A 16,391-nucleotide genomic window follows, 5' to 3' on the forward strand; every position below is an offset into this window, starting at 1 on the left:
AATTTTCAACGAGTTCTTTTCGGTATTATGATGCCAATGTTAAGTTAATAGTCCTTAAGCCCGCGAAAATAAAGAATAATTGTGCAGCCACAAAAAAACAGAAATACGGCGTGACGAAAGTCAATGTCCGGCACCTAAAAATGCGTAGGCCTAATGTACAACAAGGCATTCATATGATTTTACAAACTTCTTTTTGAGCCTGATTTAAATTTTTTGAAGGGAAAAGTGGGGTCCATCTTGGTTTCGGAGAAATACGGTACTATATTTTTTTCAGAATGAAATTAAACATACACCCTCATGTAGTATCGGATTACGAAAAATAACAAACAAGTAAGCCGTAGTGTGGATATCATCTGCAGAAACACAAGTTTTGAACAAAACGATTGCAGTTTCATACCGAATTTCATGTGCATGAAGGGTTTTCCGACTTTTATACAAAAATCGGATATAACGACAATCCGTTATAGCGAGTAAATTTTTCGCTGTTATGAATTCTCGCTATAACAGACTTCTACTGTATGTCGATGAAACAACTCAAAAACAAACTCACCAAGAGAAATCTCCCGACAAACAGGAAGCAAAAATTGTTACAGACGCAGTTACGGGAAGATCTCGTCGAAAAAGGAGAAGATCCCGAAAAGTTTTCATCGAACTCAATGAAGATTCGGAGACAGAAGAAGATGTAAATATAATAAAAATGTGTTCTAAGTTAATGAACATGATACAAACACTTAATTCCACCTTAACAGACAGCTCTCCAAAAGTAATTGACATTCTTCACCCTAACAGAACAGATTGCAGACCAAATTTCGAAAGGAGGCAACAAAATTTCTCAAGCTAACTCAGTTTTAACCGGACAAATATCACAAGTGTACACGCAGGTTTACAAAGTTGAACAGGGCCTAGAATCAAAAATTTCAACCATAAATGACAAAATTTCACCGCAAATTAGTGACGTCACCAATCGATTAATGCAGCAGATACCGGACATCAGGTCAAAACTGGGACAGGTTGACCAGATCCTCAAGGAGGAGGTGTAAATCCAGGTTTCCGGCATAAAGCAACAGGTTGAGGGGGGATTTCTACTGTTGAGAGAAATTTGGAAAGCCATATTTCTGCTGTCAAGGGAAATTTTGGGAGCCGTATTTCTGCTGTTGAAGGAAAGTTAGAAAACTGGTTTTCGACACCTAATGTACATGTCTGCATGTATACGCCTATGCCTATTTCTTACATTTTGGCTGAAGATTACGCTAAATAGCGCTGAAACTAGTTCCAAGTAAAAATATGTTGTAAATAAACATTATAACGCTTATTTGTAATGAAAAGGTGGACCCTTTAAGTTACCTATCTTACGTTCTCAGTTTAATACGGACAAAAAATTAAATTCTTAGACTTAAAATACATCAAGGAGATGTACAGAATATAAGGGAAAGAATCCTTCATGCAGTAGAAGATGGATTAACTCAAACAAACGTATCACCACACCTCTAACCCCCTCAAACCTAACCGGCAATACAGCACACCAAGACCCAAAGGTGATTATAGAGAGCCTTGGAGGAGGAACACAAGAGCAAAGCTACGGAAGAGACCAGTGCAGTTAGGCAGTGCTACCACTGTGGAAGAGTGGGACACCTGAAGAACAAGTGCCCAGCCTTGACGTCGGAAAACTAGGTCCGGCCCATTCTGGACTGAGGGGAGATGGGACCGGGAACAGGAATGTGCCTCAAGACACGACAGGCAAGTAACCCTGATCAAGTAAGAGAGGGAAAGGTCAGATTGTGAGTAGAATAAGTCAACCCTGCCCAGCTATCATCTTAAGGATAGGCAACGAGAATTTTTCAGACATACTCGACAGCCAAGCAAGCCATTCATTTGTCAACGGGACTGTCGCCAGATTACTACCGCATATGAAGTCTCACCATCTCGGAAGGGTAGTGGAAGCAGCGGACAGGGTAACCTAATCCGTTCAAGGACAGACTAACCTAACCGCTAAATGAATGAACATGCCTATTGTAATTGATGCTGTAGTGATTCAGAACCTGATACCTGACATCATATTAGGTCATGACTTTCTGGTGGAATACAAGGTGATAATAGACTATGCAGCTCATGGAGTCTTTTTCTGGAAAAGACCGACGCCTGAGGGTCACCTGGCAAGATGGAAATCTCCGGACTCGCAAGGATACGGAAGTCAACGTAGACCTGGGAGATATCCAGTTAATGCATCTTCGACCGAGTGAAGAAGAGGAGCTGAGATACACCTTAATAAAAGACTTTCCGGAAGTCATCGCCAAGGAAATAGGATGGACTACCACGGTAACGCACACCACTGAATGCAGCGCTTCCTCACCCATAAAGCAATGTCCATATCCAATCAACCCAGATAAGCGCAACTTCATCATTGAGAATATTCAAGAGATGGAAGGGCAAGGTCTCACCGAGCCCTCTACATCCTCTTGGGCTTCACCTATCGGCCTACCGAAGAGAAGAATAAGAATGCGGAGTATCGACTGTGTGTGGACTACCGCAGGTTGAACGAGAAGACCGTCAGTGATGCCTACCCCATGCCTGACCTGAAAGACTCGCTGAAACAAGTAAGTGGGTCTAGGATTTTCAGCATGCTGAATCTCAAATCAGGATACTGGCAAGTGGAGGTCGAGGAAAGTTCTAGACCACTGACCGCCTTCATGACACTGAGAGGATTTTATTAGTTTACAGTAACGCCTTTTGGATTGAAGAATGCTCCTGTCACCTTCATGCGACTGATGGATAAGATATTATCAGGATATGTTGGAGATTTTTGCCAAGTGTTTCTCAACGACATTTTAATTCACAGCCAGAATTTTCAAGAACACCTGGGACATCTGAGGAAAATACTGGAACGACTGAAGATTCATGGTCTGACTTGCCAACTAGAGAAGTGCCACTTCGCCCAGTCCCGCATAGAATATCTTGGTCATGTCCTAACATCTGAAGGCTTAAAAAGGCAACTGGAGAAGAATCGAGGTATCAAAAAGGCTGAACGCCCACGGACCAAGCGACAAGTACGTTAGTTCCTTGGCTTGTGTGGATGGTATAGCAGCTTTGTGCCACACTTTGAAGAGAAGGCAATACCACTCACAAATCAACTCCATAACAACCAGCATTCCAAGACTTTTTTTTTTTTTTTTTTTTTGCTAGTTGCTTTACGTCGCACCGACACAGACAGGTCTTATTGCGACGATGGGACAGGAAAGGGCTGGGAGTGGGAAGGAAGCGGCCATGGCCTTAATTAAGGTATAGCCCCAGCATTTGCCTGGTGTGAAAATGGGAAATAACGGAAAACCATCTTCAGGGCTGCCGACAGTGGGGTTCGAACCTACTATCTCCCGAATACTGGATACTGGCCGCACTTAAGCGACTACAGCTATCGAGCTCGGTATTTTCCAAGACATTAAGACGGCGATATGCAATGCTCTTGGTCTAGCCCAACTCAACCCTGAACGGAAGATGTGCCTGCAGACGGACGCCAGCAACCCCAGCTTAGGAGCAGTGTTATTCCAGGAGTGGAGTGACGGCGGAAGGGACATCAAGTATGCCACCAGAAAGCTATCTCCCACCGAACAACGCTACCGCAGGGCCGAGAAGGAAGCTTTAGCCGTTGTGTGGGCCATGGGCAAATTCAGAGGCTACCTGGAGGGAAGGAAGTTCCAGATCTACACCGAAAACGCCGCTCTCAAATGGTTGAACTCAGTCTGTGCTATGTTAATCGCAAAATTTGATTTTGATGTGTGTCTCATCCCAGGACCGATGGACATAGGAGCAGACAGCTTATCTAGGCACCCGGCATGGAACCTGAAGCTAGGAGCAGCATTGTCGAGAGAGTGTTCCCACGAAAATACCAGAGTGAGCCTAAGGAACCTGTCCTTATGACCATCAAGAAGGAATTTGATCTGGGAGTAATCAAAGAGTGGCAGGAACAAGACAAGCCCCGTAGGACCATGACACAGTGGATTAGGAGACAGAACACTGATAGTCGACTCGTCCCCAGGAAATTCAAGATGTGCTACAAGAACTTCCGAGTTGACGAGGACTCTTGATGTACAGATCATACCTCTCCGACATGCCTGCAGTAGTGGTGATCCCCAGACAGCACACGACGGACATCGTCACGTTCCACGGCAGCACAGAAGCCAGACATCAGGGAGGCGAAGAGACATACCAGTCTATCTGACGAAGATTCTTCTGGGTCAACATGTGGAAAGACATCCTTGATTATGTGAAGGGGTGCTACATCTGTGCCTGCACCAAGGCGAGCAACAGGAAGGCAGATTCCAGTCAGCAAGGAAGACAACCACAACGTGGGAGGTCATAGCCCTGGACTTGATGGGTCCTTACCCTAAAACACCACGGAGTAAAACAGTACTCGTAGTAATCAACGACCTCTTCACAAGATGGATCGAGACCTTTCCAATACCAGAAGCCACGATGGGATACATCACCAGCCTTCTACAAGATGAGGTATTCAGCCGCTACGGTTAACCACGGTGGATTCTGTCAGACAACGGGAGTCCACGTCAAAGAAGTGGCAGCAAATGATAACTGAATGGGATGTGGAGCACTGGACCACCCCTATCTACAACCCAAGGGCCAATCCAACGGAACGATGGAGCCAGGAACTAAAAAGGATGTTACAGGTCAACCTAATAGACAAGAACATTGACCATGGGACCGTAGATACCACAGTCATTCTTTGCCCTGCGACGACGCATCTACCGTATCACCGGCTATTCCCCGGCGAAGCTGTTCCTTGGTTGACAGCTACATGGCACCGGCGATTGGGAGATTCGCCCACCACCCACTTCTGGTCAAGATGATGCAGCTGTTTCCCTGGCAGAGTGGCAGTAGCAGCAACAGCAGCAGGACATCAAGGAGAAGCAAGCTTTGGCCGAGAAGAGATCCCTTAACCAGGCCAAGGCTCAAGATGTCAAAGAGATCCAGATCTTCCTACCGGGCCAACAAGTACTGCGGCGTAACCACCCAGTCAGTAAGAAGATTGGAGGGTTTCACACAGGTCTCACACCCAAGTGGGTTGGACCCATCGAGGTGGATAAGCAGCTGGGCCATGGGGTCTACTTACTGTCAAGGTCCACGCACCGGATTTGCTGCGAGTCACCCAAACGCTGCGCATTCAGAGTAAGCCTGGTACTGCCACGGGTCCACCTGGAGGAGAGGCTACTAATGACACAGCACAGTCTGGTCATGAGGAGACCGCATCGACTATCAATGAAGAAGAGGCTGGTAGTGAGGCAAACAGGACCCCCGAAACAGCACGATCCGATCAAGAGAAGGAGAGTACATACCGCAACGTCGCGGAAGAGAGAAGATACAATCTACAAGCAAGGCAAAGTCAATGAGTGTGATAGACTGTGGGAATTGCTTCAAGTTATAGGGGGGATATTGATGCAAGTGCAATACACTGATATATCTTGAAAACAATATCCTTTAATCCATAGGTAAATAATGCAAGTATCGAGCTCGAATTATTATTATTTTACGATTATGATGATTATTATTATGTCTTGTAACGTATGGCTATGACGTGTTTACATCCATTTAGTATTATTATTATTATTATTTATTCAGTCAGATGATCGCATTGTTTGTGAGGTTATGTCAGGAAACATGTCTTGTATGTAGACATTCATATGAGTTCAGTTAATTTAAGAACCTGTATATAATTTATTATTACCTGTTATCTATGTATTAAGCACTCGAGAATTTATGAGTAGGCATTTTGTAACATATCTTTCTAGAATCCTGGCCAGGCACATATATAAGGAGGTGGTCTTGATTGTAGAGACGAGTTATTGTTTGGTAAGAGTCATGGTTTAACAGGAGTTGTTCTGATCAGACGTGCGTCATGCTAACGAGTGTTTGAAGTATGTGAATTGGTGTATTAAAGTTGGTAGTTGACAAGCAGTGGTTGCAGTCTCCATGCACTTAGTGATAGGCAGTTGTTAGAAATGGTGGTTGGTTGATGTTTTCAGAGTGAAGTGTTTTGTTGTGACGGCAGTGATTTAGGTGATGTGTATTTAATTTGTAAATAATTGTGAATAAATCTGGGTACACAAGTTGACAGCATTTTGTGTGCGTCATTGTGGATACTTCAATATGAAACTTATCTATTAATCCACCACTTTGAAATTATAGTACAGAATGTAATATCTTTACCTTTGCTCTTATATCTATATCAGCATAGGCCTTCAGTAACTTGGTGTTAATTCCTCCAAGAAAATTATACAAGCTGATATCACCTTCCAATCTTGATTCTGGATGATAGAACTTCAATATGGGTACTTTTGCTGTGGTAACAGGAACCAAGTTACGGAAATCAGGACATCGCTGCAAAAAATGTCCAAACTGCTCCACCATCTCAGCAAAAGACAGGCCCTAAAACAATTGGAAACAATCATTACACTTTATACACTCCTGTGCATACAATATAAGTGCAAAAAATTTAAAACATAGCCCCTTACCCTATACAAAATGCCTATCACTGTTACAGCAGAAATGGAAGAGACCAACTTCCATTTTTAGATTACACATCATAAAATTCAACACATCAACCATCCTTAGAAACAAAGTCTGTTTATAAAGTATGATATAAAACTTCAGAAATTGCACACGCCCATAAATCCCAAATATGCAGTTAAATTGCCAGTGTCTGAAATGCATGCTCCCATCCCTCTCCTTTGTAATTAGAATAATTTCTGCAAAAACAGCAGTGCATGCAGGCCATGCTTGCATTGTTAGTCATGTTTGCGCAGTGAGGTAAGAGACATGGATTTTCAAAAAGAAATGTTTAGGGATTGAAATTTTGTCAGCATTTGGGGGGAAAGAATGAATCTCGGACACTTTTCACAATGCTAACAGCAGTGAACAAGGACTCCACAAAGATAAGTTAAAAATTGTCTTAGTAGTATCGGCATTTAAAGGTAGGCCGATAATCCATTGTTGATTAAGGATACTCAGGTCAACCTGTGACTCAATTCATTCCTGAGGGGAAAAAACTGTAAGAAGGAGCTTTGCCTGGATATATTAAGTTGTTTGCAAGAGTCCGCCTATTGTAAGTGGTCTGAGATTTGGTGAAATGGACAGTGGTACCTTTCCCATAACAACGAACCTGAATTTCAAACCCTGCTGATCCCAGAGCTTCTCAACAAACATGAAACTTCTGTGCTTCAATTCTTCTTCTTCTTCTTCTTCTTCTTCTTCTTCTTCTTCTTATTCTTTGGTACCGCCTTTTCCCACACCTGTGGGGTCGCGGGTGTGAACTGTGTCACAGAAGTGGATTTGGCCCTGTTTTACAGCCGGATGTCCTTCCTGACGCCAACCCTATATGGAGAGATGTAATCACTATTGCGTGTTTCTGTGGTGGTTGGTATTGTAGTGTGTTGTCTGAATATGATGAAGAGAGTGTTGGGACGGACACATACACCCAGTTCCCGAGCCAGGAGAATTAATCAGAAGCGATTAAATTCCCCAACTCAGCCAGGAATCGAACCCGGGACCCTCTGAACCGAGGCCAGTACGCCGACCATTAGGCAACAAGTAACCTCTGTGCTTCAATATCTTGTCTATTTTCCCAATTTATCCCCTACTAATTTCACATCTTTCCAAGAATGAAAAAGTACACCATTTGGCATCAACAAGTAAGGTAAAGCAGCACGCAAAAGGTAAATATGGGAGGGTGCAGAAGATGGCTTCTAGAAGGAGGCACATCATAAGATACCAGTCTTAAGAGTTACTCACCAGACTTGGAACTTCTATGCGTTAACATCCCACATACTTGACTTGTCTCCCACAGCAAAGGTATATAGTTGCCCAAGGGGATTATTATGAATGTGGTTGTGCATCGATGTTATAAAGTATAAATTGGTGTGAATATACAATAATACAATATTTTTAACATCTCTATAATTGATACAGATTGTAGAAATTGTCTAAGTGCCAGAAAGTTGCCTTGAAAACATGTCACTACGTATTAGTGACACAGGCCCCTCACAATAATTTTGAGCTGTCTTAAATAATAATAACCAACTGCTCCAGGATTCAAACTCGCTACCTTGAATGTAAAAGGTGTCTTATCCAACTATGGTATGCAGTCAGCTGAAATGAATGTGTAGCTTGGAAGTACGATGATGGTGGTGGTGATGATGATGATGATGATGATGATAATTTTATATCCCACTAGCTACTTTTATGGTTTTTAGAAAGGCCAATGTGCTGGAATCTTGTCCCGCAAAAGTTTTTATGTGCCAGTAAATCTACCAATATGAGGCTAACATATTTGAGCGTCTTCAAATACTACTGGACTGAGCTGCGATCGAAACCCCATCTTTAGCTCAGAAGGCCACCACTTTATAGTCTGAGCTACCCAGCCTGGCACTGGAAGTACTGAATAATGTGAAAAGCTCATATATTTGTGAGGATACTTTATTATTGCATTATTTAAACTACCCTGCTGTATAGTTTATTCTAAAACAGTTTTTAACACCACCTGATATAGAAAGAAGACTGCTGCTGCTTGTGTTCCAGCACACTGCACAACACTGCCGATATACTGAGATTTTAGATTCGTGCATCCTTCAGATTCGTCTTCTTGTTCCATACCAATGTTGTTTCTTTGTCAGAATTCTTCATTGCAAGAAAATCTGCAGCCAATCCATAAATATAAAAAATGATAAAACCTTCTTCAATATGAATAACATTTTCTGCTCTGCCTGGAGGGTTCTTCTCTAAGCAATGTTCAGTTGTTGCTAATATAGTTCCACGAACTTCATTCATTGTATCTTTACCATTACCTCCTCCACGGTGGCTTTCCTGATATACTGGATGACAACCTTTGTTTCATTTGCTTTCCTGGCAATCGAACTGATTTCACTACATCTGGAATTGAAAAATCTTGCTGAAGTATAACAACTGTAGGTTTCTTTCACAACTGTAATACAGTTTCCATTTCAAGAGTGTGTAACAAGTCTCCTTTAAGAGCAAATTACTTCAGTGGTAACACACAATAATTGGTCTTGGTTTGAGTACTTTTAGATTGAGCAAGTCACCTCAGTGGGGTGTGGAGCCAATGTAATTAAGTGTGGATAATGCTACAATACCCAACAATCCTTTAATATGGCATTTTATTTATACTGCTGAAATGCCGTACGTAAGTTATATTTAGCTGCAGTAATATGCTGTAAAGAAGTTATATTGAGTTACAGTAAGAAAATATATGTCCGAAAATTATGCAAGACTGTAGTTCTGTTCCACAGAGAAAGATCAACATGGAGTAAGAATGATTCACTAAGAACAGAAATCTTATACAGCTATTATCCTAGTATTATGACCTATAGCCAAGGAAATTTTACGTCTGAACAGGCAGAGAACTTCAATTCTTAATCTTTCTTCATCAAACCGCATTACACTGAAAAGTACCATATTCAGAGAGTGAAACAACCAAGATTTTAAGGGTACAAGTGTTTCGAAGATTCAGCCACACAGCAAAGTTCCAAGTCAATAAGTATCAGAGAGGAAAACAAAGAAAATATCCCTCTTCAGTGAGACAATGGAATCAGGTTTTATATCCACTGTCAGATAATAATAATAATAATAATAATAATAATAATAATAATAATAATAATAATAATAATAATAATAATAATAATAAATTAATAATAATAAATAAATTAATAATAATATTAAATTATTATTATTATTATTATTATTAGTACTATTTTTCCTATATTGTACAAATACAGTGAACAATGATGCACCAAAATCTGTCATGTCTTAAATAATTCCAGGAAAAGTAAAAATGGAATATTACTACAGGAATGACATCCATCTTCACATTTCAAACAGTACAGTATAACAAATCCTTTATGTAAACAAATAACTTTTCATATAAATAAAAGAAAACATATATAGTATTACTTTTTTAAAATATGTTTCTTTTCAAGCTATCATTTAATGTGTATTCAAAAAAACAATGAGGTTGCAGCAAGAATGGCAAAGAGCTCAATATTATCTTCTCTGCCACTGCTTCCCCCCCCCCCCCCCCCCTTTTTCTTTCTTCTTAATAAAATTACTTGTTTCTCTCCTAAACTGATCATTGCAAGCTTGCTTCCTTGCTAAACATGAATGAACAGCAATGTTAAAAGTTCATTACAACCCACTCTACTTTGCAAGGCCCAACTCAAGTCATTTTAGTATCTCATGTTACATTATAGTGGTTTTTTTCTCGAACTATCTTATAAATTGAAGAACAAGATAAACACAAAAAAACTTTTACCTCGAGCCAACTACAATGTCATATACAAAAAGCGAGATGATAATGAAATTAAAATTAATTTGTGATATGATGTAATGTAATACGAAAACAACACTAGCCGATAGCTACATAAGGAGCCCTCAAATTAAGCACTTGTCATAAATCATTAAACTTGTCAAGGGGTAAATATGTTTACTTCAATGGTCTCTACTAAATATCAGAAACAAATATTGAAAACTTTGCTATTTTAATAGTGTCCTCTTATACTCTGAAGAGTGGCAGTACAATTATATATTTACTACTACCGTCTGATACACCATACACTACTACTACAATTTCCACAACACAATAATTTCATTAGGAAGAAATTGTTTAAAGGCTAAGCTTTTAATGTTCAAACTAGATGTAATGGAAATTATGTGCAAATCATAATCATGAAGAGTTAATGTGATCCCCACATTGTCTCATAACTAGGCTTCGGATGTGCACTTAAATTCCAAAATATGCATGAAAAATGGTCTAAAATTTGTTAAAATATGCAATAAAAAAATCAAAATTGCAGAAAAATACTGATCTTGGTTGGCTCTGTGAATATTTTATAAAAAATAAACTGTATACTTTATATTTTACTGTAAGAGCAAACCGTTACATACGCTAATGCAATGGTTCAGTTCCTCAAAGAAATTTGTGCTGAAAACCAAATTTGCATCAATTTTCACTAAAATACTTTCATAATCCAAAAAAGATCTTTACAACATCACAAGCAGCTATTGAAAGATACTGATCTTAACTAAATCAGAGACTTCCAACATCAGTGCCCTGTCAAATATTTCCTTTCCTCAGAGACCATCACAAATGTTTTTAGTTGGCAAAGATCTTTATTCTTCAGTTGTTATTTCGTCCAGTAAGACCCAAATATATTTTCCTTAGTTTGCCTAACATCGCTTTATAAAGCCCAGGAACATAATTCTTTGTAATTACCAACTCATCTGGGACTTACTATTCCCATGGAAACTCGACCGAATTCTTTCCCTTTACCTTAGCGAATGGTATGTCTTCTGCTGAGATAAAGGTGTTACACAGATCTCTGAGTTTACTCCATGTTGATCCAGATTTAATAAAACTGCAGTTAAGAGAGGTTGGTGCTTTTGTTTATTATGTTTCATAATTTCAAATTATTTTTTTTTTAGTTGCCAAAGATCTTTATTCTTTGGTTGTTGTTTCATCCAGCAAGACACAAATATATTTTCCATAACCATATTTTTGTTAATTTGCCATTTAGAAACAGTTACCTTTGAGCCATAATACATAATTGCAGATCAAAATTCTTCCACCTGCTAAAAAAAGGTTGAAACTCCCGAACAATCACATTCAGTACTTCTCTGACAGTTCACTTCACCTTATGGCTTAGTAACAACACAGCAGTTTACACCTTACTATGGACTGCCAGCATGTTTGTACACAACAAAGCTGCGACCGAGAAGAACTGATAGTACATGAAAGGAAAGTGTATTTGCAAAGTGTGAAAATGTCAACACCGTCATATAAAATTCCAGGAATTAGTACTTGCTTAATTGGGTTGTAGTCAAGAAGCCATGTCCAAGGGCAGGATGCACTTCCAACCTGTTAATCAGCCCACCTAGCAATAAACAATAGCTGAATTCATCTTCCTGAGCATGACATGAGCATACAACTAATGCCAAGTTGCTATTATGTACATCAAATAAATGTTCTATTTTTATATAGTTCAAAATACACTGAAATATGCCCTCATGGGGAAAAATGCAAAATACACCCAGTTAATATAAAACTATCCCAAACATGCAGTTCGATATGCAACATGCATAATTATCCAAAGTCACTCATCGCCACCAGTAACATGAGCACATCACAAAATGTGACTACTACTACTACTACTACTACTACTACTACTACTACTCCAAAAGTTAAGCATAATCACTAAACGAGGCCATACCGCCTGATGTGAAGGTCAAGCAGTTTGCTGAACAAACGGAAGCTGAATCACACACCATATCTCACACAACTTATCCAAACAAACAGTGTCAGAAAGGTTCTGATAACTAAGGTACACCTTTGACAACAGAGGTGCCAACCTTTGAAGTGGGTTACCAGTAATCCCATTTTTTACTCGCGCACCCCCCCCCCCCCTTAAAGCGTTTGAGTCAAATTCAAAGCACCCCCCCGTTTGCCCTTTCCAAAAGCAATCTATTCTAAAGTGTATCATATTACACAATAACATTTGCTCATTACCTGTTAGTTCTGTGATAAAAAAATCTTTGTAGCTTGTTTGGCACCCAGCAGCTGCTTTTCAGTGTAGGTTTTCTTGAAACATACTTCCACCCGAGATGACATTTTCGTCTTCGGAACCATAAGCGATTCCTGTGTAGATGTACTTAATGTAGGCCTGAATTCTGTCTGATTTTTCCTAACACTCAAAACTCTTTCTGTGGGAGAGTTACTGTGAGGTACACTTAATACTGCAAATACAACATTACTTAAGGTTTTATACTTAATTTTTCCACCTTCACTTTTAAGCTCTGCAATGTTGCCCCAGTTCACATCAATGTTAGGTCCATGTACAATATATGCAGCGAAAGTATCATACAGGTAAACTGCAAATTCCTCTTCAAGTTTGTCATGTCACTTTCCTTGACCAAACTTGGAAATCTTCAAACAAAATATTAAAGAGATGAATAGGAAACCTTCATTCTGAGAGATATGCCTACAACTTTGGCATGATGAAATTCATCATCAGGGGGATATTTCCTGATAATGTAACTGCAAGCTGCCACATAAAACTCTCTTACAGAATTATGAAATATCTCTTCATCACAGTCATTATCTTTCAAGTATGCCCAGGTTTTTGTTCAATTACCAAGCCATAACTGGCCTTCTGGTATTTACCCCTCTTGAAAATTCAACACTCAAAAGGGAGGTAGATTCTGACTGAACAGAACATGGCTGAACAAATCTGACCAAAGGTCAGTTAATCAGTTAAAAGACCAGTAAGTTTCCTCCTAAGAAGATATATAGCTGGAGCATATTCTTGTAGAAATAAATTCACTGAGTTAAAGAGAGGAAGTGTACTCTGAAGAAAGTAGCAAAACAGTTTTGTGTGTGGATCTTGTAAGAAAGATTTTACAGTTTCAAACTGCTTGGTGCTCTAATTTTTATGGTGGGGCTCACTACAAAACATGAGTGTCAAAGCTTCCCACTGCTCAAGAACTCGATTAATAGACTGAAGAAGCAAGAGCCAACGTTACTGATGTACTTCAAAATTTTGTAACCCTCTGTGCCACAAAGAGCCTGATATATTTTCAACATGTTTTGCCTTTTAGAACTCTTATCAAGATAGTAATATAACTGAACCAAAAAGTTATCTACATTGACTGGTAATTGGGCTGCTGCTTTTTGTGCACAGCTGTGAATGAGATGACATGAACAATCCAGGACATAAACAGAAGAATGCCTATCCCTCACAAATATGGCGATACCTCTATTTGCCCCTCTCAATGTGTATGCATTGTCAGATGAAAAAAGAAATGCAATTTTTCCATGGAATGGCTGAAGAAGACAACTCACTATTAATAATGGAGAAAATGCCCTCGCCTGTGTTGTCAGTACTCTCTAACAATGACAATAGAAGAGCTGATATTTGGCCCCTCTGAGCAATAAAGAAAGAGACAGCTACAGGATAAAGTTTAACTGCATTTGAATCTGTACTACCATCAGTAGCCAAAGAAAAAGGCATTATTTGCAAAAGTTCACTTATTTACTTTTTTGCCTCAGATGCCGTGTATTGAAATAAAGAAGAGGTTTTAGTTCTTGCAGAACCATATTTCTTAGATATTTTGGAGTCTGGGAAAACTGATCTAAATAAATTTCCAGCACGGTCTGAAACTGATAAAGGAATATTATACTCCAAAAGAAATGATGTGAACAGCAATTCGCCATTTGTCACCACAGTTTCATTATTTTTTAAGAAGAAGATGAAAATGACTGGTTTTGTAATTTTGATTCACCGTCTGTGTGATGTTTTTTTAATTCTTTGTGTCTTCTGCAATCATCTCGTCCACCATGAGCCACAAAGAAATCACATCAACACACACTGCAGAACACGTTGTTTTCACTAAAATGTGAAACAAGCAGGCATGGCCATTTGTTTGTGTAACAGTCTCGATATTTCTGGAACACTGCTCTCTTCTTAGAAGAAGATACAATTTGACAACTGCTCCACTTCATGTTACAAAACCAATCACTTCTTTTCGAATCAACGACTAGGATAATTATAACTGCAACACGCTAAATATACCACTCACGTCTACGCACACAACAAAGAGGGAGCCGAACGCGTGCACTGGAGAAAAGCAGAGCAAGGAGTAGAGCTTGCTTCATGGCCAACTTAATGCACCATTCCACCTAAGCTGGCCGTGACTTCACAACGCTCGCCGGAAACAAAAGGAAGTGAGGAACAAATAACCAAATATGTTTAGTTGCCAACTTACAAACATTGAAACGAGGAAGGATGACCAGCAATGCTCTAAGGGATTGACCTATTTTACTCCTTTCCTTTTTTCATGGAAATTAATTTTTATCATAACAATAATGTTGCATTTCCGTAATCATTTCCCCTTTGACCGTAATGCCGTAATCGCGAAGTGAAATTAGTAATCATTACGGAAAAACCGTAACAGTTGGCGCCTCTGCAATAACTAACAAAACTGGGCAATGTCCTCCACAACAAAATATGCTGTTAATAGGGTGTATGGTTACCCCTAACGGCCACACATGCTTCACAGTGATGTGGCATGCTCTCTATCATATGATCAAAGAGCTCTTGTGGCAGTCTATCCCATTCCTCCGAAAGGGCAATGCAAAGGTCTTGGAGGGTCTTTGGTGGAAGGTGACAGGATGCAGTTCGCCTCCCCAATGCATCCCAGGCATGTTCTATAGCAGGCATCGTCAATTGAGAGCGAAATGCCTTCGGAGCCAGTTTGCTCCCCGCTCTTGAGAAAAGAATGCGGCTTAGGGAGCAAGTAGGGAAAGAAGTAGGGGAAGTGCATGCCGTGAACTCAGGTAAGGCGACAGTAGTGTGTTCCCACCTTTATCCTCACACCACATGACGTTCAAACCTAGTCGGTAAATGTTTCATTTATCATGGAAGAGAGTTCAGCACAGCCTAGGTCATCGGCGCCAACAAGTTTCAAATCTTCTTGGGAAGAAGAGTATTTGATACTTCAAGAAAATAACACACAAAATATTTAATATGTAACAAAATATTGAATCACATTAAAAATTTAATCTGCAGTGCCGTTGTTCCTTATGCCACTCCAACAAGTATGACAAAATACGAAGGCCGGGAAAGCACAGCGTTACTAGAAAAACTTAAAAAGAACACTTTTGAGGATGCAAGTACATTTCATATTACCCTACTCACCTCTATTTATATTATAATGTTTGATAATTCCTCAGAGATGATTTGTTTATGTACCGGTATGTATTTAATTGCTATTGTCCATACAGTAACATTTCCGAGCGGCAAGTACAGTACCATCGCGGAATGCAACCCGCCTGTCCGCTGCTCTCTTGTCACGTGACTAACAGCCGTCCCGAGCAGAGCAAGTAACATAGGCTCCCTAGAGCAAGTACATGAAGATGTCTGTTCCATACAATTCAGATCAGCAGACCTCGCTGGCCAGTCCATGCGATGAATGTCTTCCCCAGCCAGAAATTCATACACCAGAGCAGCGCAGTGGGGTCGAGCATTATCATCCATTAAGAGGAAGTCTGGACCAATCGCACCTCTAATGAGTCAAAAATGTGGTCTCAGTAACTCATCCCTGAATCTCCGAGCATTAACAGTGTTCCTCAGACCACCCATGAAGATTGCAGGTCAGTACGGCCATTCAACATGATGCCACTTCACATCATGTCACCACCACCACCATACTGGTACCGTTCCATGATGTTCCTGTGGTTGTATCGGGTACCCGGTTCTCTCGAGATTAATGTGCAACGGGAATCGTTCTGCAAACTGAAGTGCGATTCATCTGTGAAGAGCACA

The 16,391-nt window shown here is 40.1% G+C and overlaps 1 protein-coding gene across 1 annotated transcript in view; it reads right to left on the reverse strand.

Moving 5' to 3' along the window:
* Positions 1–16,391, reverse strand: part of LOC136864292 (terminal uridylyltransferase 7) — a 482,777-nt gene that overhangs the window by 154,210 nt on the left and 312,176 nt on the right. Inside the window, exon 13 of the mRNA XM_067141082.2 lies at positions 6,214–6,432. Within this exon, the coding sequence (XP_066997183.2) occupies positions 6,214–6,432 (219 nt within the window). The remainder of the gene's footprint in view (positions 1–6,213; positions 6,433–16,391) is intronic.

The sequence above is a fragment of the Anabrus simplex genome, chromosome 2 (assembly GCF_040414725.1).
Source record: "Anabrus simplex isolate iqAnaSimp1 chromosome 2, ASM4041472v1, whole genome shotgun sequence".
Taxonomy (NCBI): Eukaryota; Metazoa; Arthropoda; class Insecta; order Orthoptera; family Tettigoniidae; genus Anabrus; species Anabrus simplex.